At 40.6% G+C, this 25,348-nt stretch overlaps 1 protein-coding gene across 3 annotated transcripts in view; it reads right to left on the reverse strand.

Moving 5' to 3' along the window:
- The window catches only part of TPRG1 (tumor protein p63 regulated 1), a 169,342-nt gene that overhangs the window by 112,743 nt on the left and 31,251 nt on the right, over positions 1-25,348 (reverse strand). For all 3 annotated transcript variants that reach the window (XM_069083314.1, XM_069083315.1, XM_069083313.1), the window contains exon 3: positions 13,539-13,630. In XM_069083314.1, the coding sequence (XP_068939415.1) occupies positions 13,539-13,630 (92 nt within the window). The remainder of the gene's footprint in view (positions 1-13,538; positions 13,631-25,348) is intronic.

Consider the following 25,348-nt stretch of genomic DNA (forward strand, 5'->3'; position numbering starts at 1 on the left):
GTTTCCACCTCACTCCAGAACCCCCCTCCTCCCCACAGCAGGAGCCGTGTCAGTAGTGCTCTGTTCCCCTTTTTATAAATAAAAAATCCAAGGCAGAAGAGGAAAAGGTGACCCAGTTCTTCCTAGGAAGGGATACATTCAGGACTTGAACTCAGTCCTTGTTATCCCCACTCTTGTGCTCTTTCCAACATGTTAGGGTGTATTAAGAAGGCAGGAATTGAACTCTCTTCTTAAAGGAAGGACCCCAAATAGAGCATGTAATGGAACATGGAGCATGAAAACACAAGCAAGATCCCTGATTCTGGTATACAGCCCACACAAGACCTGGAGGAAAGCAACCATTTTAACTGAATAACAGACATGCTAACAAATCTAAGGGTTGGCAGGTCAGGTCAACTAGCTTTTATTAAGTGCCTACTATATGCTGGTCTCTATGCCCTCTGGGAATACAAAGAAAGATAATTGTTGTCTCTGCCCTGAAGGAGTTTACAATCTACTAACAAGACATACAGACTACTATGTGTAAACACATTATGTACAGGTTAAATTGGAGGTAATCTCAGAGGGAAGGCACAGTCCATTTTGTGACCCCTTCCTATAACCGCTGATGGCATGACTTCTTTAATTGCTGCCAGGGCCATTACTGACTCCTTCCTCATTGGTTCCTTCTGAGTCTCATTGTTCTAGGATCCATCACAGAGCCTTTCCCACTATGATCATTGTATATCCTCTATGATTCTGCCCTTTTCACATCTCTTGGGATATGTCTCAAAAGGACTACCATCTTTCGAAATAAATATACAACAAAGCATTTTTGTAACGGCCATCACTAAATGCCCTGATTGTCCTCAATTGCAAGTCACTCAGGGACCATTAGCTCTCTAGACAAGGTTTTGTACTGGGAATTTATAGGGAAAGCAATCCATTTAATTAAGCATTTCTCTCTAACACCTACCCAGGACAAATGGATTTTGGCAACAGAAGTGGTTTTGCAGTCACTAGAGTCCTGCCTGCCACAGGTCATTAATATCATGATGGATCGGAGCCACTTTTAAGCCTGAATGTTCTCACACAAGGAGAACAAGAAGACGTCATTGGGCTTGAGGCTCAGAGAATTGGAGGGGAGAAGAAGCAAAAAGAGGGCCCATTGTGAGACTCACTCAGGGGTGGGGATGGCCATGGGTATGACTTTTCAAACAGAAAAGGGCATTATAATGAGTTACAGGGACTGATTCTTAAAAGGGGTGTTCTCTTCCTAAAAAAAATTCAGCCTTTAGAATTCATCTGAAGTTATTATCTGGGTAAAATAAGCATTTTCCCCAAGCAACAATAACACCCTCTGGTATTTGTATCCCATTTTCACATAAAATAATGTCTCATGTTTCTGAAGAACTTCAATAAAATTAAATCCGTTTCTTCATTCACTTTAACTTTTCAAAGTGCTTTCTTCACAATAGTCATGTGAGGTCATTACCCATTTTTCAGATGAAGGAAGCTGCTGGTGGGCTACAGTCATCAGAGCCTAAATCACATTGCTTGAATGACTCAAGAAGCAAAGATATAGTATTGGACCAAACTCAAATAGCACAGAAGACAACTCAGATAGGTCCCCTTCCTCATATGCTGATCAACCCATTGAGGGATTTATCAACCAGAGGAGGGGATTTGGCCAACATTTGTGATCTGGTTATTGAGTGGTTCAGGAAAAGGCTATTTCTGAGTGAGAACTCTGTGCAACTCCACAGTAACAAGGCAGGGTTAAGACCTTATACCTAGAAGGCTTTCTTTCTTTTAGCATCTGAAATTCTGTCCTCTAATGACCATTTATACTCCTGTCTCTCTCTAGATCAAATAATTTCCTAGTGTTCTACCTTTGTGCTCCTGCAAAGCAGGGACCCTTGGGGGTGGAACAAAGTTTTGTGGTACTACATATTTTTGTGAATAATAATTGGAAATCTGGTCTCTGCAATTAACTGTTCAGACTACTGAGATTGGCCATAGATTAAGCTAATTAGGAATTTATCTGAGAGCATGACTTTGGAGCCCACTCTGTCTCAACTGCTAAACAACTTGCCTTAGTAGATGATATCATGATCTAATCTCCACCATACACCCCCCAACCTTCCCCCCGCAGCCCCCAGTCAGTTTTTGGGCAAACTTCTGGTGGTAAGGCTCCATATATCCAAATAGATTGATCAACAGGCAACTGATACCACATTGCACCAAAGAGCTTGTAGTTATGAAGCTCTGTCTCTGTGAGATTTTGTGGCCTACTAGTATTTCCTATAATTTTCACCCCAATGGGAATTTCCTTGGTAAATCTCCTCATTCTTCTCCCCTCCCAACAAAAACAAGGAGGCAATGGAATAGGATTGCAGTTAGGGGATCTGTGAATAATCAGAATGAGGATGATGATGATGGTGAAGACACCAACTCTAATATCTGTGAACAGCAGGTGAGTGGCAGAGGAGCGTGGCCTGCTAGCCCCAAATACTGAAAACAAACCTCATTGCTCTACCTGTGCCTGGATTAAGGAAAGAGCAGGCATTTAAGGAAGCTTCCCACAGCCAGAAGCATAAGTATTATCAATGAGAATGCAATATTCCACCCCTAATGTCTGTTGGGGGCCAGTGGTCTGGAATTTATCTTTGGCCATGGCCTATAAGATGACTGGAAGGCTAACCTATAATCAACAGTAAACTTTTGAGTGGGAGAAGAAGAGAATGTGAAAAAAGGGGGGCAGAAAGATAGAGACAAAAAAAGACAAAGGGAGAAACAGACAGAGATAGAGACAGAGAGATGAAGAGGCAGAGATAGAGAGAGACAGTTCAACAATATGTTGTCTTCAAGAAATGCTATAAAAATGAGTTATACATACAAACATAAAATAAAGGTCAGGAATAGAATTTATTATAAAAAAATCTGGGGTAGTAATCATAATTTCAGACAAAGTTAAAGCTAAAATAGATTTAATCAAAAGAGAAAAATAGAGAAACTACACTGTTTGTCAACCATGCTATTCAATATAGTTTTAGCCCATTTAAAATAACTAGACAGTATCAAATACCTGAAAGCATACCTGCCAAAACAGGTACAGGAACTATATGAATGTAAACATAAAACACTTTTTGTACAAATAAAGTTGGATCTAAATAGTTGAAGTAATATTTATTGTTCGTGGATAGGTAATGTCAAGATAATAAAAAAATATCACAATGTTACCTAATTTATCTATTTATGAAATGTCATTCCAATGAAATTACTAAGAAACTGATCTTATTGAGTTAGAAAAAATAATAACAAAATTCCTTTGGAACAATAAGAGGTTAGGAAGTTCAAAGAAACAGGGGGGTGGGAGATGTCAAGGTAGCATAACCAGTAGTATCAGACTTTAAACAATATTATAAGGTCAGAGCATTGTTGAAGTATAAAATGGATAATTTTTATTATTTTTAAAATTAAAATGTTCTTGTATAAATACCTAAACAGCCAAGAATAGAAGAAATGCAGAGATGGGAGGGGGGACTTTCATAGACAATCTCTCAGATTGGAATATTGCTGTGCTATAGGAAATGATGACCTGGTAGATTTTGAAAAAAGATGGAAAGATGTGGACCAATGTGGAAGGAAGATGCTATGGACCTTCAGAGAAACAGATGACAAGTAGAAATGAGCACAGTAGGATCTTATATATATGTGTATGTGTGTATATGTTTATAAGTGTGTATGTTTATAGTAGATCTATAGAGATCTACATATGATGTGTATCTACATATATGTATATGTAGGTGTGTGTATATGGGTTTAATTGCAGCCTTCTGGGAGGGGAAAGATAAGGCAAAAGTTCATAGCAGAGAACAAAAGAAAACCCAGAAGGAAAAAAAGAAAGTTGAACAGCTTTGAAAACAATGTGCAGTATTTATTACATAGGTTTTCTTGAAGTAAATTAATTGCTTTGCATTCTGAATCTTCTCTTATACTCTACTGTGCCCATGGGGATTTTTTCTTTTTCTTATTTTGTACTTAAGCTTAAAATAAAATTAAAAACTTAAAAATATAAAAGTGAGAGATTAAAATGAGAGACAAAAACAGAGTCAAAGACAGAAAAACAGAGACAGAGGGAGAGATGGGCATAAAGGTGCAAGGACTTCAGAGAACATGTAGCCCTCCCCCACTTTATAGAAGGAATTGAAGTCAAGGGACATTAAGTGATCTTCCAAGATTCGACACAAAAAATAAACAGCAGAACTGGGATTCAAATCAAGCTCTAAGAATACGAAATCAATATGCTTCCCAGTGAGCCACACTGCCTTGATAAGAAAAACTACCGTTTAGTACAATCATAAAAGGTAATAAAAATGCTCATGTAATGAAACGTGAATCTTTAAAAACACTTCACCTAAAGATATGAAACATAATTGTTTTTTGGTAAAAAATGGCACTGATTACCTCAACTGGGTTCAGTTGGGTCTATCTAACAAAGTAAATTCAGAACAGGGGTGGGGGGGGAGGGAGACAGAGACAGAGAGAGACAGAAAGAGACAGAGAGAGAGACACAGAGAGAGAGAGAGACAGAGAGAGAAGAGTAGGTAGGTGAGGTCAAAGGGAAGGGGAGATAGAAATAAAAAACAAGAATAGGCAGGACTTCTGGGATGATTGCCCCGTGTAGGACAGAGAGATGTTTGGATTCCATTAGCCACTAGGAAAAAAGACCAAGGACATTTTCTGCTTCTTTATCACCAAGAAAAGAAAGAAAAAGCTCTGTTCTTTGTTCATCATGTATGAAAAGAAGGCGAGTGGCGTGTTCTTTCCATCTGAGTGATATTCTACAGCTTGTCAGTTTTCTTCTTGCTGTCCCTAACCCCAGACTTGGCACTCAGGGATTCACCTTTCACTTATGACCAAATCTCCCCATGAAATTAATAGTCCTTATTTTATTATTCTATATTCTCTAAAGAGGTTGTTTGTTTCTTTTTATTTTTTTTAATTTCACCATCTAATATTATAAAACATGTACATAAAAATAGCTGAGGGACCACAATGCCCTTCAGCCCCAGACACCCACCATTTCTCATAACAGTCCTCTTCCACATCTTGAATCCTAGAAAATGGTTTCATACCCACATTTTATGTGGATAGATAAAGCTAGGGACCCAAATAGAGTCCCTGCCCTCAAAAGCTGACATTCTAATGTGAAAGCCATAGCTTACAGATGTGCTGGAAAGCAGGGAGAACAGGTGAAAGAAAGGCAAGATGGCAGGGGAGGAGAAGAGAGTGAATTCCACAGCCAGTTGATACAACTGTCCCATGGCATATACCTGGGGCCCTTCCTACAATGGTGGTCCCAGGGAGTGAGTCATCAAGAAGGGGAGAAGGGTTCTGCAGGGGAAGTGTCAATGCCTCAGTCTAGGTGGAGGGGCTGTGGATCCCTAGAGTATCCACTCTTCATTCCTCTCCTGGCTTTGCTTTTTACAGCCTAGACATCTACAGAATCTCCCAACTCCCCTATGCAGCCCCCTTTTAGTTGCCTTGTCTGTGTCTTTCCCCCATTAGAGTTTAAGCTCCATGAGGGTAGGAAGCATCTTTCTTTTTCCTTCCATTGTGTCTAGTATTTAGTAAACTCCCTGTGTCCTAGGGAGCCCTTAATCACTGCTTGTTACCTTGCCTTGCTTTGCTTCAACACCTCTACCCCACCCCAATCACAGCACAATTCCATATGGATGGGCAGCATTTCAAATGAACAATGACTTACCATAAAAATACTGCTTTTCCACTTTGACAAGGGAATACCTTGTTGGTGTTGAGCTGTTTCAGTCATGTCTGACTCTTCATGACCCCATTTGGGGTTTTCTTGGCAAAGAAAGAAGTGGTTTGACATCTCATTCTCCTGCTCATTTTACAGATGGGGAACTGAGGTAAACAGGGTGAAGTGACTTGCCCAGGGTCACACAGGTAGCAAGCATCGGAGGCTAGATTTGAATCTAGGCATATGAACCTTCCAGACTCCAGACCTGACACTCTATGCACTTGGCCTCACCTCGCTACCCATGGAATGCCTTAGAAGAGATCAATTCCACCTCAATGGAGGAGGCCCTCAAGTAGAGACTGGATGCCCATTTGGGGAGCTGAGGTCATTTCCAAACCAGAGCTGATATGACCCTGATTTACTTTAGAGATTAAAGAAATGGAAAGATCATTCACCTGCTTAATAGAAAAAAAGAAAATTACCAGAAAAGTGGGTGGTTTGCCAAAGTCTGCAGCTAGTGGGTGGCAAAACAGAGACAAGTAACCAGGGTTCCAGCCTTCCAGCGTAGCACCAGCCTGGGGCTTCCATTATTGACTTCACCTCAGACACATTTACTTATCTTCCATAGTAAAAACCCTTTAAAATGTCTCTACTAAAAAAGAAGCAAGTAAAAGTTTTATACAATATGAAACCCAAATAATGGGGGATAGGCTAAATTTAGAGTAGTCATTGTTTTTATTAATCAACAAAACCCAATTAAGAACAGCTGCACAGAAGTTTGCACAGCCACCTCACTACACCCTTCCCTGCAGATAAACAGCCCTGTGCGTACCACATGAAGAATGAGTGGCATTTTTCTGATGCTTCAAAGTCTGCAATAAGAATGAGGCAGACCAGCTCATTTTGCCCATCATATCTCCCCATGGTGAAGGAACTCTTGCCTTCAGTTGACAGAAAAAGAACTGAGACTCAAGAGAGTTCTTTGTGCTTGGTTAGATAGAGTCCAAGAGGGAGCTGAACCCTGATTTTCTGAATTCTAAGGCCAAGACTTTAATTCTCTCCATATATTGCTTCTCCTCAACCAGCATTTCTTCCTAAAGTCTTTCACAATGAAACTACTCAAAAAATCTCATTATCTATTTTTCTCTATATTAAAAAAACATGCATTAGAAAGGATAAGGGAAAAATCAGATGTATAGAATTTATTTTAAACAAATGTCATTTAATGACTTTGAGGTTCCAAAGAATGCCACAAATGTGTCAATGCAAGAGCATTGACTCTAATTGACCCTAATTCCATTTCTAATACTAATTCCAGCTGACCATTCTCTTTACAATCCAGCTTCCTCTAGGGAGGTAATCATTCCATGCAAGGGCCATCTCAGTGGCAAAGGGCGAACATCACAGCTGCCCTCATCTTAGAGGGCTTCTTATTACAGAAACAGTACCCAACTTTCACGTGATCAAATGTACAATTGGAAAAGGCCTTAGAAATCACTGGATCCACACCTATCATTTTAATGTGGAAAATAATGTCCAAGACAGGGAAGCAACACATCTCTTCACACTCCTCCTGACTCAGCTTCTGACTTTCTTAGACACTGGATCCTGCTCTCTTTACTGCTGGTTCATGGCAGAACTTGCTCCTCTTCCTGGGACTTCTTTACCCTGTGTAATGGGGCCTACCATAGCCCATACACCTATAAATATCCTTTTGCAAGCCATACCAATCCTCTGCCATTTGTTATTATCTCCCAGGGCCTCCATTTCATTTACAGCCCCAGGGCAGATGGCCTTTGGTCCCCTCCTGGGACTTCCAAATCATGTCCAAGCTGGGTACTGTCACGCATCTGCACATCATTTGAATGTAAGCTCCTTGAGGGCAGAGAGGTTGTTTTTTTTCTTTTTTCCTTGTAGTTTTATCTTTCAGATCCCCCCTCTAAATATAGGAGTGCCTCAGGGTTCCATATGCCCTCTTCTCTTCTGCTTCTATGTAACTTCACTTGGTGATCTCATCATTTCCCATGGATTTAATTTATTTACCATTTGTATGCTGATGATTTTCAAACCCTATTTACCCTCATTCAAGCTTTCTGCTGACCTCCAAACTCACATCTCTAACTGACTTTCAGACCTCTTGAACTGGAGGTATATACATATACGTACATACAGGCAAACATATACACCCACATAAACACACATATATAAACACACATGCACACAGACACACACACACACACACACGGAGGTCTCCATTTATTAGATCATAAACCCCTTCAGGACCAGGACTGTTTTTGTCTTTTCTATATCTTTAGTACTGAACATAGTGCCTGGTACATGGTAGGTGCTTAATAAATGTTTATTAACTTATTGATAGTGAAGTAGCTGGAGCATAACGAGTATACAATTAAGGCTTATTATCTTTGTCCTTATTAAAAGTCACACAAGTAGGTCGCAGAATAGTTTGGAGCCTGTATATTTCTTACTATCCCCATACTACTTCCCCTCAATATCAAAAGACATGTTTATATGAATACTGACATGTACCATCCTGCCTCCCCCCACCACCACCCTCGCTTTTTAGCTTCCAGAACTCCCCTTAAACCATCAGCAATACCCACGTCCTCACCACTATGTTCCTGTTCCACCCCTGTGATTAACTCCAAAATCATTGCTTATCCCACTTTTTAACTTAATGGATAACGTTTTAATTTCTTTTCATTTCTAGAAGAAGCAGACTTGAATCTCACCAAGCCATTGCCTATCTACACTTTGCTTTCCTTCTTTTCTTACACTGAAACCTGGAGATTTAATCAAATATACATGACAACAAGGGTTTCCTCTCATTTTTTAGCTCAGGAGTAATATAATGGTCCCAAGGTCAATAAAGTCTCTTTCTCTGTTATTTTATACAGCTTATATCAGAATAAAAGTTATTAATAAGATTGCAATAGATCAGAGCCCCCAGATAGCAAAATCTCCAACATTGACAGGATTTGTTCTCTACAGATGGAATCTCAATTCAATTCAATCAAATAGATATTTAATATGTTGTTAATTGGCTCAATGGAACATGCTTTGTACTGATCATCTAATGACAGGGGTGGAACAGTCCTTGCCTTCAAATAACTTGCTTTCTACTGGGTGGTGATAGAACACAATTCATAGAAACATAATACAAATTACAGGTTGGAAGAGGGGATAAGAGAAGATATTCTCAGAAATTTCTGACATATGCTACTGGCATTCTGGCCCTCTTGAAGGAATGCACAATAAAGCATTGAAATGCTTGCTATATGAGACCTGTCTTAAGTGATGAGGATCCAAATATAAGGAAGCAAGCTACCTCCTACACTCAAGGAGACTATATTTAAATGGTGGAAATAGCACACAAAGGGGAGCTAGAGTTGAAAATAATGGGGTTGAAGGGAGTGAGAGGACACACAGATGGTAACAGGGATTATCAATGACCAGCAAAGGACATGGAAGCCTGCTTTAATAGAACATAAGGCAAAGCTGATCTATTGCAGCCCAGGGTTGCAGGAGAAGGATACACATTTCCATTGGGAGAAGGATGGGGAAAATGAGGAAAATTACTGGGATACAAACTTCATGGTATAGAAATTCTGACCCTGGGACCTTGACTTTACAAGTGAGTTTTTTTTAACTTATCTCGCCTAAACCCAACAATCACATGACCTTTAGTTGTTTCCAAACTATACAGCCACCACACAAGGACCTTCACCTCTCATCATCTCTCTTTCCAACACTAAGATCCCTTTATAGCCTTATTAGAACAAAATCTTCTTGGTGTCAGTTACGGATTGTCTTAATTGCTTATATTTGTGCCCACATATCCTACACAGTGCTTGGCACATAGAAACTGCTTGAGAATTTTCCTTTTTCATTCAAGCAAATACTTTTTTGAATTTTTTGGCAATTGAGCGAATACTTTCTGCTTGAGAGTAAGGGTGCCATGGGAGCTCCATCTATATAATTATATTATTCAGTACCAAGCACATAAATTGGCAGTTAGGTAGCACAGTGGATAGAATCCTGGTCCTGGGGTCAGGAAGACTTGGTTCAAATCTGACCTCAGATATTTTTTTGGCTTTGTGACCCTGGGCAAGTCATTCAACTCTATTTACCTCAGTTTCCTCATCTGTAAAAAATAATCTGGAGAAGGAAATGGCAAGCCACTCTAGTGTGCTTGGCAAGAAAACCCCGAAAAGTGTCACAATGAGTTGGACACGACTTAAAAATGACTAAACCACAACAACAACAAACTTGGCATGTAATAAGCTGCAATAAATCCTTATTTATTGATGTATTCATTCATTTACTTTATACATAAAATGAGTTTCTGGGCTAAGCCTAAGAATGTGAACATCATATTCAGTTTCCATTGGAAAATATTTTCCATGTGTGTGTTTGTGTGTTATAAAATAAAATTTAAGAATCCAATCCATTTGTAGTTTGGATATTCTTTGTTTTCCATAATTTTTGGGGAAATGAAGTGTGATGGCAAAGGGGAAGGACTTGTAGCCATGAAACTAGCCTTCAGCTGTGGGGTGGTGGAAAGAGGACTTGACTTAGAGCTGAATAAATTACATTCAAATCTTGGTTGTGCTATGTAGTACTACCGAGCCTCTCTTTCTTATCTGTCCAACAAAGAAGGGGAGGACTGGGAAAATGCTCTAACTTCCAAGATCCTCCAGAGCTTCCTGTCTATGTGAACAGAACTAAATGACATGAGCTCTTCAATTCTCAGTTTCTCCATCTGTAATAATATTTACAATACACCCTTGCAGGGTTGTTGTGGAGGAAATGCTTTGTAAATCTTAAAGCATTCTGTCCTAATGTCAGTTGTAATAACTAAAATGAAGTTGGTGAAAAAAATACAAGCCAAAGACCTGTGTTACATAATAACATATTATATTCATAATGTCTTTTGCATGCAATACTGATCTGATGGCTCCAGCTGGCAAAGGCATCCTTAATGCTTTGAGACCTTCATTTGAAAATGCTACTTATTTCAGGCAAAATCCTTCTTTTTTGTAAGCAATTCACAGAGGAAGATATTCTTCTGAACTCCCACTCAGATGAAATCCACAGGTACTTGACAGATTGAAATATTCAGCAAGGCTCATCCCACTGTATCTGGACTATAGTTATGACAGCTTTGGAATTGGGGGAATTAGAAGCAGTGTTCCATTATGATTTCCTTCCTCTGTCTCATCTCTACCTTGTCTCCCTGCTTTTCCATACAGTTGAGGTGACCAGAGCTTGAGGGAGCCAAAGAGACCATTCAAGTAACTGACAGGCTGCTAAAGTAGATTTGGAGAAGGCCTGAATTCTGAATCCCATATCTCAGTTCTCTTGAGTAAGATGGGCTCTTAGAGCCTGTCTAATAGGATTTCTCTACTGATGAGGGATCTAAGGCCCAGCAAGGGGAAATGCCTGGTCCTTTATCACACAGTCAGACTCTGGCAGAGCTGAGGATAAAAGCCATTATGAGTTTGAGCCTTGGCCAAATCCTTTATTCTCTCTATGCCTCTTTCTTTCAACTGTCAAATGAGGCAGCTGGAACAGTGGATCTCTAGGGTCTATTCTCTGAACAAGAGAACTTGGTAGGTTCCAGATTGCTCTAAGCTCAGAGCATCATTTGATGTCAGTGCACGGACCTCTTTGGGGTCTCTGTAGAAGCACAATAAAATAGAACTTTTTGTAAAGTCAGAGATTTGAAAGAAGGTGGAGGCAAAAGGGCTATATCCAAATATCATGGCGGCCCTTTCTCTGTTCCAATGCCTCCCATGCCTTCTGACCCTGTAAGCCCTTCATCTTTGAGACCTAGCACTTGCTGAGCCATGATAATCCTATCAGGGTCCAAGCTACTAGAAAAAGAATAATGAAGTGGTAGAAAAGGCCAGTCAGTCTCCTACAAGGCCATCCCAAAAAAGGAGGTCATGATGCTCATTAGTTTTTTTTTTTGCCACTTTGAATTAAGCCATCCTCACTGATGACTGAGAACCATTTATCTCAGCACCACCACTACTCATGCCCCATTTCTCAAACAAAAAACTATCCTTGGGTTGGGCATATGGTCCTCTTCTCTAAGAGCAGGCCTTTTAAAATAATTAACTCATGTTAAATCTGATGGCAACAAAATGACACCCGAGGTTCATGTGGTTCACTCCTTTACTGCTTATAATTTAAAAGTAAATCATGGAATACCATGGACATAGCTATGAGCCCCTACTTACAAAATTTCTGACATTTAGACGGTTGCTTCTTTCTCTCTTCCTCAATTTCCATTTGTTTTTTTAAACTTATCCTTGGTTTCTGATTAAGGAAAAATTCATATTACCAGAAATGTTAGCGAAAAGAAGCAGAGTATATTACTATACCTGGTATTAGAGAGCCTCTAAAAGGGGGAGGTGGGGGAAATAACAGGTCTTTTCTTGGATTTTCTCTGAGCCCTTGAAGAGGTAGGTGCAGCTTGGGGCTTTCACCCAAGTCTTGTGCATAGACCTGTCTCTAGAGCTGATAGCCCTCTTCAGTCTTCCTCTTTTCTGCCATAGCTTAGTCCTGCCCTCTCTATCTCCTTTCATAATTGCCCCTGCTTTCTTTCTGACTTAGCATTAGATGCCCCACGTCAACCCCAAACCCCTTCTTTCTCTCCATCAAACCTTGGGAATCTCTCCTCTGCTATAAATCTGACTTCACACCTAGGTGAGACCATTGATTCAATCAAGAAGTTTCTTTACTAAATAAAGGGAATTAATCTTTAGTAGGATGCAGTTAGCTTAATCTAATGTAGCTTCTCCTAACATTGGCCTTGAAGTCAGAAAGGTCAATACTCAAATCCTGTCTTAAGTATTGACTAGCCATATGACTGTGGACAGGTCATTCAATAGTTCTGGGTCTCATGTTTCACACTTGTAAAATAGGCTTAATGATAGTACCCTACAGAGCTGTTGTGAGGGTGAAATGAAATAATGTCTGAAAAGCATCTTTAAACCATTAACCAATAGTTATTATTATTATTATTACAGTTGTTAGTAACAGTATTTATTGTTATTCCTCCCTCCCACCCAATGCTGACATTTACTCCAAATTCTGAGATATGCAATCCTAGCCAATGCAATAAGCGTTTGTTAAAAATCTCCTATATGCCATAGTCTGTTTTGGGCTATGTGTATACAAAGATAAAATAGTAAATATCCCTACCCACATAGAGTTTCCAGCTATGGCACATAAACAGAGAATATATATGAAAATTGGCAACTTGAGGATCTAAAGAGAAAGGGGGAAGGAGGGAAGGTAGGAGGGAAAAGGAAGGATGGAGAAGGAGAATGAGGTGGGGGAAAAAAGAAGGGAGGGGAATGATTGCTGGCAATGGGGAGCAGGAAATTATGCCTTGGAGGAACCCCATCTTAGAGCATCTTTGATTTAAGTCATTTACTAAGGAACTCCAAAGCATGGGCAATAGAGTGCCTAGCAGAACTTTAAGGCCTTCAGCTATCCATGCACTCATTGCAAAAGCTAGTTGCCTTGCAAGTGTTTCTCCAGCAGCCAACCCTTGTGTTCCTAAGGTTTAGGTGATGTTGTCCTAAAGGACCTAATTTAGCTGATCATTGGTAACACAGCCCCCATGAACTTCTAACCTCTAAATCCTTTATTCTGGGTAATATTTGCAAGAAATGGTCTCTTCCTCTTTGCATTTCAATGCTTTAATATAGTTCACTCATGAAAACCCCAACAGCCCAAGGAACATTCAGCAACTACTCACTCTGTCAGGAGCCAGAAACCTCGAACGACTTCAGCCATTGTCTTTGCCACATGGTTCTCTAAGTCTTCTCTGGCTGTCTCAATTGCCCCTGGCTGAAAGGAGAAATTTCAGACAATATAGAACCAGTACAATAGATCCCTAGGTTACATCTCTGAATACTAGGCTCTTCTGGTGCACTCCGCACAGATGCCATCATATTTCATCTCTTAGAAATAATGGTGTTCAAACCTAAAGGAAATCCTTGGGCTTTGAAGCTTAATTGTGGTGTTGTCAGATTCAAGGAAGAAAATGTATATGAAGCAATTAGTGTCATTTAAAGCATTTTCAAGTTTGCTGATTATTATTAGTACTGCTATGCTTTGAAATATTTTCTTAACATAAATTTTATCAAATTATTATTATTGTTCATTGCAAAGGTGACCTTGTGTAAATCTGAACTGAGCCACATTCTTTTCTCTATAATATATAAGTATTTTTTCACTGTTATGGTGAATCTATTCCTGTTCAAATACTCAGTAACTTCTGATGACAAAGGTCATCTTATTTTTTTTTTCAAAATCATTTTCTAGTCTAATATTTTGCCGAATCTTGTCACATCTACCCCAACAGCAGAAGACTATGTAGTACATTGGAGAGCTCCCTGGCTCTGGAAGTAAGCAATCTGTGTTGAACTCTCCAGCCTAAGGACCAATTTAACACTTTGGAAATTCATTGGAACTCTCCCCCCTCCCCTGCAGCTGTGCCTGAGTGTGCTCTCTCCTACTATAAGCTGCCATGACCACTTGCTTCTGCGTCATCCCCTAGGTCTGACCTGTCCTATTTCTTGCCACCTTGATTTCTTCCCCTCTTCCTGGTTCTGACTCAAGCTCTGACCAGGTCCCAGACTCATGCTGCCCACTGGACTGTCACTGCAGCTGAAGTAAATCTATTAGTCCCAGACAGGCACCACCATGTGCTCATGCAATTCACTATGTGTAGCAAGTTCATGACAGTTACAAAATACAACCCCTCCCATGTCCCAGGCTGCATCTCCCCTCTTACAAATAGAAACAGATCTATTAGCTAGGACTGGGATAGAGCACGTCACCAACTCCTAGGAAGCCAATGAGATGTTACGAGACAGTGTGATAGTAATGGAATATAAAGATTCCCCCTGTATTGGCTTGGTTTTCAAAATGATTGTGTTAAAACCCAGAGCTTGTTAATCCCACCTGTGGGTTGGACTTGTTGATGTGAAAAGAAAGTCTTGAACTGGGAGGAGCTGGTGACATAGATTTGGAGACACAAGAGAGAGGCAGAAGAACTTTTTGGAAGCAGCACCTCATGGAGGCAGAGAGAGAGACTGAGAGAATTGCTGGGGGCCACTTTGAATTGCCCTGGACTTTTGAGACCTGCCCCCTGAGCTACTAAGGACTGAGGAGACATGGCTGTTTTGCTGGTACTTTGTCTGTTTTGATGTTGTTTTGCCAGATTTGTCCACTGGTGAAAGACAGTCCTTTTGTTGAAGAAGTCCTGTAACCTGGCTGTTGGCTAAGAGCTCCTGAGACTGTCCTGAAGACAGAGAGTGAATACTGTCCACTGGTGAAGGACATCACTGTTGTTGCAGGGGTTTGGGAACCTTTCTGTTGGTTCAGAGCTACTGAGACTGTCCTGCAGAAAGAGAGTGAATGCTGTCCACTGGTGAAGGGCAGTGCTGTTGTTGCAGGGGTCTGGGAACCTTGCTGTTGGTTCAGAAGCCCTGAAGAAGGATTTTCTTGTTGTATGTTTACAGAAATCCTGGGAGAGGGTTTTGCCAATGTTTTCAGGGGTTCTAGGACTGTTATGCAGACAGAGGATGAATTAATGAAGAGAATGGCAATGTATCTTGTGGCCTTGCTAAGCCTTGTCTCCCCAGGAACTAAGATTGCTGAGAACTTGCCTCCTGTCAAGATGAAGAAAAGACCTCCATTTGTGTATTAAGTGCTGTGCTTAAACTTGATGTAACTCTGGGGTAGATTCAATTGTGATCCAGGGGTGGGGAACTTTTGACCTTTTTGTGTTCTATGGTTGAACAAATGAATGTACTTTACTTAGATTGGAAACTAATCTCCATTTGAGAAGAGGGGCTTTGTGGTGGACTAAATGAAGGTACAGCCTAGGGGTGGAGTAGTATTTAGAACAGGGACTTTGTAATTGATTCAATGAATGGAAGATCCTGGGGTGGGGTAGTACTTGGAGATTATTTAATCACCCTTAGTAAATGCTGTATTTTGAATGATGTCATGTTTTGATCTTCTCTGTTCTTGGTTTGTCACTGAGTAAAATGGAGAGCACCTATGCTGGTATTTTGAACCTTGGGAAGTTGCCTTTCTTTGGCATTACATCACAGATAGAACATCCCAAAGTGCTCCCTCAGTGAAAACAAACGCTTTTTTGGGCATGGTTTAGTTTTTCTTGGCCATTACTGTAGATAAATGAGAGTTGGGAGACATGGCTTTTAGTACCATCCCACCACCTCTAATGAGCTCGGTGACCATAAGGATGATTGTTTATATATGTAAATGTATATATTTATTATTTATAAACATATATGGAGAGAGCTGTATTTAATAATAAAATGGCTAGCATTTTATAGTATATACTAAATATGTCATCTCATTTGATCCTCCCCAAACCCAGTGCTATAATTAACCTTGTTTTACAGCTGAATAAATTCAGGCAAACAGAAGTTAAGTGACTTTGCCAAGTGCATACAGCTAGTATTTATCTGAAATCAGATTCAGATTTAGGCCTTCTTGACTCTAGACCTAGTGTTCTATCCTCTCTGCCATCTACCTGCCTTAATTCTTCCAACTCTCCTTAAAAGTCTTCTTCTGAATAGTTCTCTATAGACTTCACCAGATTGCTGGAAAATCCCAGGATACACACTCAAGCTTAAGAGCCACTTGCCTCCATTTTTAGAGGGAGAAATTAAAGATATTTGTAGTCACATGAAAAAATTCTCTAAATCACTATTGATTACAGAAATGCCAATCAAAACAACTCTTAAGTACCACATCATATCATCAGATTTGCTAACGTGAAAAACAGGAAAATTATAAATGCTGGGAAAGATATGGTAAATTTTGGAACTCTAATGCATTCTTGGTGGAGTTGTGAACTGATCCAAGCATTTTGGAGAGTAATTTGTAACTATGCTCAAAGGGCTATAAAAATGTGCATACCCTTTGACCCAGTGATACCACTTCCAGGTCTGTATCCTAGAGATATCATAAAAATGGGAAAAGGACTCACATGTACAAAAATATTTGTAACAGCTCTTTTTGTGGTGGCAAAGAATTGGAAATTGAGGGGATGTCCATCAATTGGGGAATGATTGAACAAGTTGTGTATATGAATGTAATGGAATACTATTGTTCTATAAGAAATGATGAGCAGGCAGACTTCAGAAAAACCTGGAAAATTTATATGAACTGATGCTGAACAAGGAGAACAGAACCAGGAGAACATTGTACACAGTTATAGACACATTGTGTGATAATTGACTTAGATAGACTTGACTCTTCTCAGTAATGCAAGGATCTAAGACAAATCCAAAAGCCTCATGATGAAAAATGCTATCTACATCCAGAGGAGGAATTAAGGAGTCTTAATGCAGATCCAAGCATACTATTTTCTTTCTCCCTTTTTTCTCATGGTTCATTCCATTGCTTATAATTCTTCTTTACAACATGACTAATGTGAAAATATGTTTAATATGATTTTATATGTAAAACCTGTATCAGATTGCATTCCATCTTGGGTATGGGGACAGGAGGGAGGAGGAGAAATTTTAAAATTCAAAAGCCTGTCGAACTTAATGTTGTAAATTAAAAATAAATCATTTTTAAAAAATAGATGCTCTTAAAAAAAAAGATCCACTTACCTTGTGGAATTTTAAGATTCTGTCCAGCCATAGCATTTAATTTTTGACCCTGTTCCCACAGGCTAGGTAGGTTGGATAGATCTCTTGCTTAGCTAACAATCCCTCCAATGTCACCCTACACAGAGAGAGGCTTCAGACCTTGCACAAGCTGAGGGCTTTGAATGGAGATCTTTTTAACTCCAAGGCCAGATCTTTTTCCTGTGCTAAGTCATCTCATTTCCAGAGATTCATTTTCTCATTGGTTAAAATTGGCAAGGGGCCAACAAAGGTCTTGAGCCTTTTAAGATAGTGAGAGACTTGAGTCCTTGACTTCAAAAGTTCAGTGAATTGTTGTCCTCCAGGAAGGAAAACCGATTTCAGATACCTCAAAACCACAGCTCTTTCTGATGCTGAGTGTTATCAGCTCAGAACATTACCAGCTGTCTGATTGAAAGGTCTGTACTACAACAGGGGTTATTTGTCCAGGTGTCCAAATGCAAGTCTGAGCCTTCCAGGGTAGGAGAGATAACGAGACGACACAGCTATAGCACCGGATGCTCCTCACTTCTTTTCTCCATGCAGACACACACACATAATGAGCCTGAGAGGTTCTACCTGTCACCGGAGTTGGCCAGACCTGCCTGTCTGAATTGCTGGCTTAACATGGGCATCATTTCTAGTCATCTTTTTTTTTTCCTTAATAGAGTTTCTATCTCAGCTGAAATAGCAGATGGTATAACAAAAAGTCACTGCAGAAAGATAGAGAACTTAATAGAGGTGAGTATGCTGCTGGAGTGTTCACGTTTCAAAAACTTCCTCCCCCTTGGTCATCAGAGGAAGTGGAAGTCCCCCAATGACTCACAGTTTCGAGTCTTAATAAGAGATGGGACTTGAAGATTCAAATCTCCCTGTGAGTCCATAAATAATAAGACCTTTTAATAACCATTATCTTTAAAGGAACAGCAACGGCCTTAAGGACAACATAATATGAATCAATGAGATCTCAGAAAATAAGTTATGATTAGAAAAGTCTATTACAACTTTTCTTTTCCTGGTGTGAGTAGGAGTGGGCAGATCATTTCTTTTTCAGGCAGGAGCCTTGCTGACCCTGCTGAGTATCTGTTCTCAAAAGGATCAACAGCCATCACCATGTTATCATACCATAGAGGATGCAGAGGGGAGTCGAGAAGCCACCTACCCTCCTGATTGTCACAGGTTTAGGCCAAGGAGATGCCTGTGTAGACAATTGCAAGTAGGGGGCCTCAGAGAAAGAAGTGGAGAGAGAAAGAGGGCAAGTACTTCAGCCAAGTTGGTGTCATGGCGGCAAAGCTATGTCACAACACAATGGGGAGCCCCAAACCTGCTTATTAAACTCTCCCAACTCACAATGGCACACGAGCTATAAAAAGGCCATGGGGAACCGTTAATTAAATATTAAAAGATCAAATAGTTTTAGTCCCATTAGTTTGTATGTAATTTACATTCTTAAGTATAAATTTAGAGATAATTCCCCATCCCCAATCTCTTTCAATTTTCTGATAAGGTATCTTACGAATATAGAGTCCTACAGGGAGTTTAAAAATATCTTTCCCCATGTGGCTCGAGTATTGTTCCTTTTATAAGACGTTGCTTTGCAATATCAGTCTCCACAAGAAAAGCAATTATCATAATATACCTTGAGTCGTTAGCCTTGAGTGGTACTTTTGTTCAAAAAAGACATGAGGCCTGCATTAGCTGTATTTAAGCTTTAATAGCAAATGAGCTCAAACAGTGAGAAAGGGCCATCCAAACAGATTTGTGGCACATGGGAGATGCCCTGGTTAGTTTGTCCTCTCATCCATTAACTGTGATTCTGGCCAAGTGGCCTGTCACGCAATCAGCACTTAGTGGTGTCCACAGTTTGCCAATATGATCTCATCTCAGCCTTGAATGTCTCGGGGTCGCTTTTTCCTGGGGACCTCTCTGGGCTATGAGGCCCATTATTTCAGTGTTCTCAGCAGCCTCATGAGTTGACTTCTCTGTCATTTGAAAGACAATCTTTGGGTGTCTTTAGAGAGCAAGAACAGACCTGCCCTGATCTGTAGCTCTTACCTCACTGTCTAAAACCCTTTGCTTTCATCTATTGATCTGAATCATGTTCATCAAGGACTGGTCTTCTTTCTCAAAAATCGCTCTGAACCGGCTCAAACTCTTTCCAGCAAGTTAGACCCAGCAAGCTTTTCAGAACAAAATAAAGGCCCATGATGAGGCCAGTCAGTGGTTTCACTTCCAAACATTGAAGTGGCAATAAAAAGTTTAATGAGTCAGGCTGAAGCAAATAGACCAACATCTATCAGACTTGATGGCCAAGCTTACATCTTCAGAAATAACCTTGATTGCTTTGGGGTGCCCTGCTGCTAAATATTTATTCTGTGAGTCGAATACACACTTTCATGCCTTTGATGTCTGGTACCCACTTGGGTTTTATTTCACGTGTGCCCAAGTCTGATGAAGACCTTAGCCACTTGCAGCTTTTTATTGTTTGTTTTTTAGCTATTGCAAACATTCGAATAAGTGTACTCTGCAAGGCATTTAAAACATTGGGAGGATAAACTCCATTGGAGAGAAAGAAGCCAGAACACAGGTAGCCACAGAGCTGAGGAATTTTCTTGATTTGAGGCAGGATCTGAGAATCTACTGTTTTCTGCCCAGCCTTTCGCTGCTCTGTAATCTCGGATTTCTCTTTTTCTGTGTCAAAAATCTCTCCTTCTTGGTGTCTAGGTTTACGGAGCCTCTTCTTGAAGGAAGCATCATTAAGACAATTTGGAATTTTCACACCTGAAAGGTAACCCTGGTAGAGGTGGCAATGACAAATTTCCAATGAGTCCTTCTCAGAGGAACAGATTGATAGAGGTCCAGTCCCCAGTAACAAGCCACTAGCCAGCTACTTCAGGAAAACCACTCGCTTGCCCTTGTGGCCACCAGTGAGCATAATGGGAACAGTGCCCAGGTTGATGCCAGCTCGAAGCCTCCTCACATGCTGGCTGAAGGGCTTTTTGCAATAACTTGGCTTAGAGCACGTCCTCAATAGGATAATACCTTGGTATTTTGCTAATCTTTAACACATGGGTTCCTCCATTCTTGTCACCACCTGTGCACAGGCTTTGAGGTAGGAGCAGGCACTTATTTTTTTTTTTTTTTTAGCAATTGGGGTTAAGTAACTTGCTCAAGGTTACACAGCCAGTTATTTCTGGGTGTGGTGCTGAGTGTCTGAGCCCGGGATTCGATCTCCAGGTCATCCTGACACTGGAGCCGGTGCTCTTACGTGCCGTGCTACCTGCGCCCCTTTCTTTTTCCTTTCAATCTGGTTTTTGGGGGCAGGGCATTTCCACTTGTACATGACTCTTCAAGAGTACACTACAGACCTGGAGTATCTCCCTGGCCAGGACTCACTTCCAATTGCAATGCTTTCGAGGCTATCTGACCCTTCTTTTCAGCTACATCTTTTTTTTTGTTCTCTTTTTTTTTTTCCTTTTTGACCATCTTTTCCCGGGGGTGGGGGGGAGGCGGCTTTTTGTCTGCCATCTTGAGAGATGGGAAAGAGCAGCTCTTTGTTGGTTAAATACAGGTATGTACTTTTAGTCCCTCTCTGGTCCTTTTCAATGGGCAAGGAGGAGGCAGAGCAAGCCACTACTTTCAAATTGGTAGAGATTCTACAAACCCATTATTAGTACTTTCAGAGTCCTTGATTAGTCTCCAGGTACCTTTTCCCCTTTTCCTACACTAACTATGGAAGCAGGAGGAGGAAAATGAGAAAGGGTAGAGGAAGGGAGAGCAGAAAAAAAAGGATTCCTAATGTTTGACAACTTCAAGGTTGTCAACACTACCACATTCCCCTTCCCTTGCTACTCCCAGATAAGCAAAGTTGACTCTGAATAATTATCCCTACACCTTTAAACAAGACTACTCCTCCTTAAGAGTCGAAATAGTATTCAGTGCTTTCACTTGGTGCAAGGGAAGGTCAACTTTTTTGATATGAGCTTAGGTTTAGGCAAATGGTCAATAGATCATTATTCTAGAATATTCTCTTTCCTCTCGTATTCATTGTACCCAGGTTCTCCCTGACCTGGTGTAGAGGACAGGTTCCTGGACTTGGAGTCCGGAAGGAAGACCTGGGTTCAAATTCTGACTTAGGTGCTTACTCTCTGTGTGACCTTGGTCCAGTCCCTTAACTTTGCCCTGCCTCAGTTTCTCCATCTGAAAAGGAGGAGGGCTAGAATTAGTGGCCTCTTAAATTAAGAGCCCATGGCCCCCGATTTCTGGCTGGCTAGATGTGTCCATACGCCCCCCGCAGACTAGGTTTCTCTGGAGTTCCCTGCTCTTCTTTCCTTCCATGTGGTTGTGGCTTCAGCTTCTCCTCCCTCTGCATACCCTAAGACTACTGCTTTTGTAATCTCTTACAGAGATTTCTTGCTTGGTTATAAGATTTCCCGTTGATTATAAAATATTTTTCCTTTATGTTATGTTGAAGAAGAATCTATATTCTACTCACATTCTGTATTCTATCTTCTGCCTCTGCCTAAACTTGGGGTTCACCGGTTTAACTCTATCATAATAGGAGGCACATGGAACTATCCTGACTCACCAGGAAAATAGGGGTGTTTCTCTTTAAAGGGAAGGGGGGTTTGGAATGTTCTGTGTAATGTTCTGAGAATCCTAGAAGCTGAGGACGAGGCGATAATCTGGCCCAATTATTCATTTCATGCATAAGAAAACTGATGCCCAGAGAGAGGGAAGGGACCTACCAAAAGTCATGTAGCTCACAGGCAGCAGATCGGAACCAGTCATGGAATAATAGATTTAGGGCTGAAGACCATGACCAGAATTTTTCCAGTCAATTGCTGTACTTGTGTTTGTTTTTTTTTAACAAAGAATAAAACTAAGGCTCAGAAATATTAATATCAGAAAGCAACTCTCTTGAATTTGAAGTAAGGAAGGTAGATAGTGCTGGAGACAGAGTATTGAACTTGGAGTCAGAAAGACCTGAGTTCATAATCCTGATCTAAACATCTACAAACGCTTTGACACTGAGCAAGTCACACTTCACCTTTTAGCCTCACTTTCCTCATCTGTAAAATGGGTCTAATAATAGTAATTACCTCACAGAGTTATTGTGAGGATAAAACAAATTAATAAGTGAAAACACTGTGGGAAAAGAGATTTACGCAGCTTAGTTGTTTTTGGTTTTGTTTATTGAATTTCCTTTAGAGTCACAGTTCATACCTCCATGTTGAAGTGCGTTGTGTTATAGCTAACAAATGTAAGGTTATGAAGTTCCATGGATTTGGGGCTAGTTGAGTGATCAGCTCCAACAAGCTGCCATTCATGGTTTTAGGCCAAATTAGAAGGAAGAGGTCTCCAATGGAGTCTTATGCTTGCTTCAAATAAGTCACCTTTTAAGTACAATGTGGGGGAAGCATGGCTAGACAATCACTTGCTTGAAAAAGAGCTGGGAGTTTTAGCTGACAGCAAACTCCCTATGAGTCAGCAATGTGATCATGGCATCCAGTGATGCTCAGGAAATCTCTGGCTTCATTGAGGGAGGCATAATTGCCAGGACTTCTGAGGGGACAGCTCCACTATCCTCTGATCTGCATAGACCCCAAGTGTGCTCTGTTCTGGAGGCCACATTTTAGGGAGGACCTTGATAAGTTCTAGTGTGAAGAGGAATGCAAGTCAGATGGGGAAGGGAACTGACCTATGGATTTGTGAGGATTAGCTGAAAGAATAAAGACTGTCTAGCCTGAAGAAGAAAGGACTTGGGTGGGTGGTGTCATGGAGGCTTTAAATAATTGAAGAACTGTTGTATTGAAGAGATGGTAGATTTGTTCTGCCTGCCTCCCAGGTGAGAGAATCAGCAGTAATGGATGGATACCAGACAAACACCTCCTCCCACTCTGAGATGTCCTATGTAGACTCAGCTTCCTCAGGAAGCAGTTGGTTTCCCCTTGCTGGATATCAAGAAAGAAAAAAAAAAACCTAAATGACCATTTAGTGGGCATGGTGGAGGGGATACTCAGTGGGCTATGGAATGCTCGGTGGGCTATGGGCTACCCTCCTTGGCTCTGAGTTCCCTCCCAACTCTGAGATGCTATGATTCATTTTGTCACAGTAAATCTGTGTGGGTGTGCAGCGGACTGTCCTATACAATAGTAGGTGTTGACAATCCACACATACCTACACAGACACAATTACTATGCCTTGCAATATTGGTGCAGGCAATTATGTATACTCAGGCATCTTGTTTGAAACACTCTTCCCCAAGCACATATGAAAATTAAAATAAACAAACTGACTTTCTTTCTTTCTGCTTCCACAGAATCCAAGCTGAGATGGAAGGAAGTGTTTGCTCGTGCACCATCTGGGCGATTTCACCTTGGAGGATTCCACATGGGTCATGAAGAGAGATACTACAGAAGGAGAAGGGCCAGCTAGTGGGCTAGGGGATGGTGAGTCATGCACATGACTCATTGCCATTTCACAGGTTCTTGGGGATAGAAGTAGTCTCAATTTTTTTTTTTTGGTTTGGGTTTGTTTTCTTATTGCTTTTGCATTTTCCATATTTTTTTGTCTCACAGTAGCTTTTGTCAAAGTTGTAGAATCATGCCTTCTGCTTTGATCTTCTGCTTCCATAGCTTGAGAGACAACATCTCAGTCCTTCTTCCTCTGTCTCCACCTTGTATGGCACCTCATGGTCCTGGAGACTACAGTGGGGTGCCTTCTCCAGGGGACATAGAGAGGATACATTAGAGGTAGTACTGCTCTCTATATCTGCCTTCATCTAAGGCTCACTTCCTTTAACTTCTATTCAACACTGCCTTTACACATACACATAGAAAGTGTGTGTAGGTGCAGACGTGTGTGTATGCATGCAAGCACATGTGTGTCCACTTGTGTACACACATTCCTACAATATACATACACATACTTGTACATATACACAAACATTAGTGAGTGTGTGTATAAAGAACTTTTGAACTCAGTTTACCATCTTGGCTCCTTATGCTCTTTCCAACTCTTTCAACTTGAGTATCTACAAACTTCTGACTTTGGCCCTTATTTCTTTCTCTGAACTCTCTCCCATGGCAAACATTATTTTCTGTGGTTGCAATGATCGTGCCAATAGATAATCCCCAATTCCTGATCAGTGTCCCAGGCCTGTATTTCCACTTCTTTATTGGATAGTTTTACTTCCATGGCCCAATAGCATAGCAAGCCCAGAAGGATGAAAACCGTATGCACAATCTTTCTGAAAAACTCTAGGACACCCTGCTTTGACATATGAATTTTTAAAGTTTTGGGGTTGAGAATTTCAGAATTCAAACATTGTTTATACACACATATGAACGCATATAGGTATACACATATACGTATACATACATGCAGACAACATAGGTGTGCATGTATGTGTGCATACATGGACATATTTATTACATAGTATTTACATATATATTACATGCATGCATTTTGTGCGCTGCGCGTCCATATCACATCTCCACACATCCACCTACATGTGCAATATCCACACATGCGTATATACAAGTGCATACGTGTATGTGTATATGTATATGTAGAAAGGGCAGCTAGATGGTACAGTGGATAAAGTTCCAGGCCCTGAATCAGGAAGATTCATCTTTCCGAGTTCAAATCTGGCCTCAGACATATACTAGCTGTGTGACTCTGGGCAAGTCACTTGACCCTGTTTGCCTCAATTTCCTCATATGTAAAATGAACTGGAGAAAGAAATAGTGAACCACTCCAATATCTTTGCCAAGAAAACCACAAATGGGGTCACAAAGAATCATTCACAACTGAAAATATGTAAATGTATTTGTATATATGTATATGTATATGTGTATATGTATGCATGCACTGACATGTAAATATG

Source organism: Petaurus breviceps, unplaced genomic scaffold, assembly GCF_028583685.1.
Source record: "Petaurus breviceps papuanus isolate PSGF00001 unplaced genomic scaffold, PetGlider_PUasm1.0 173, whole genome shotgun sequence".
In the NCBI taxonomy this organism is placed as follows: Eukaryota; Metazoa; Chordata; class Mammalia; order Diprotodontia; family Petauridae; genus Petaurus; species Petaurus breviceps.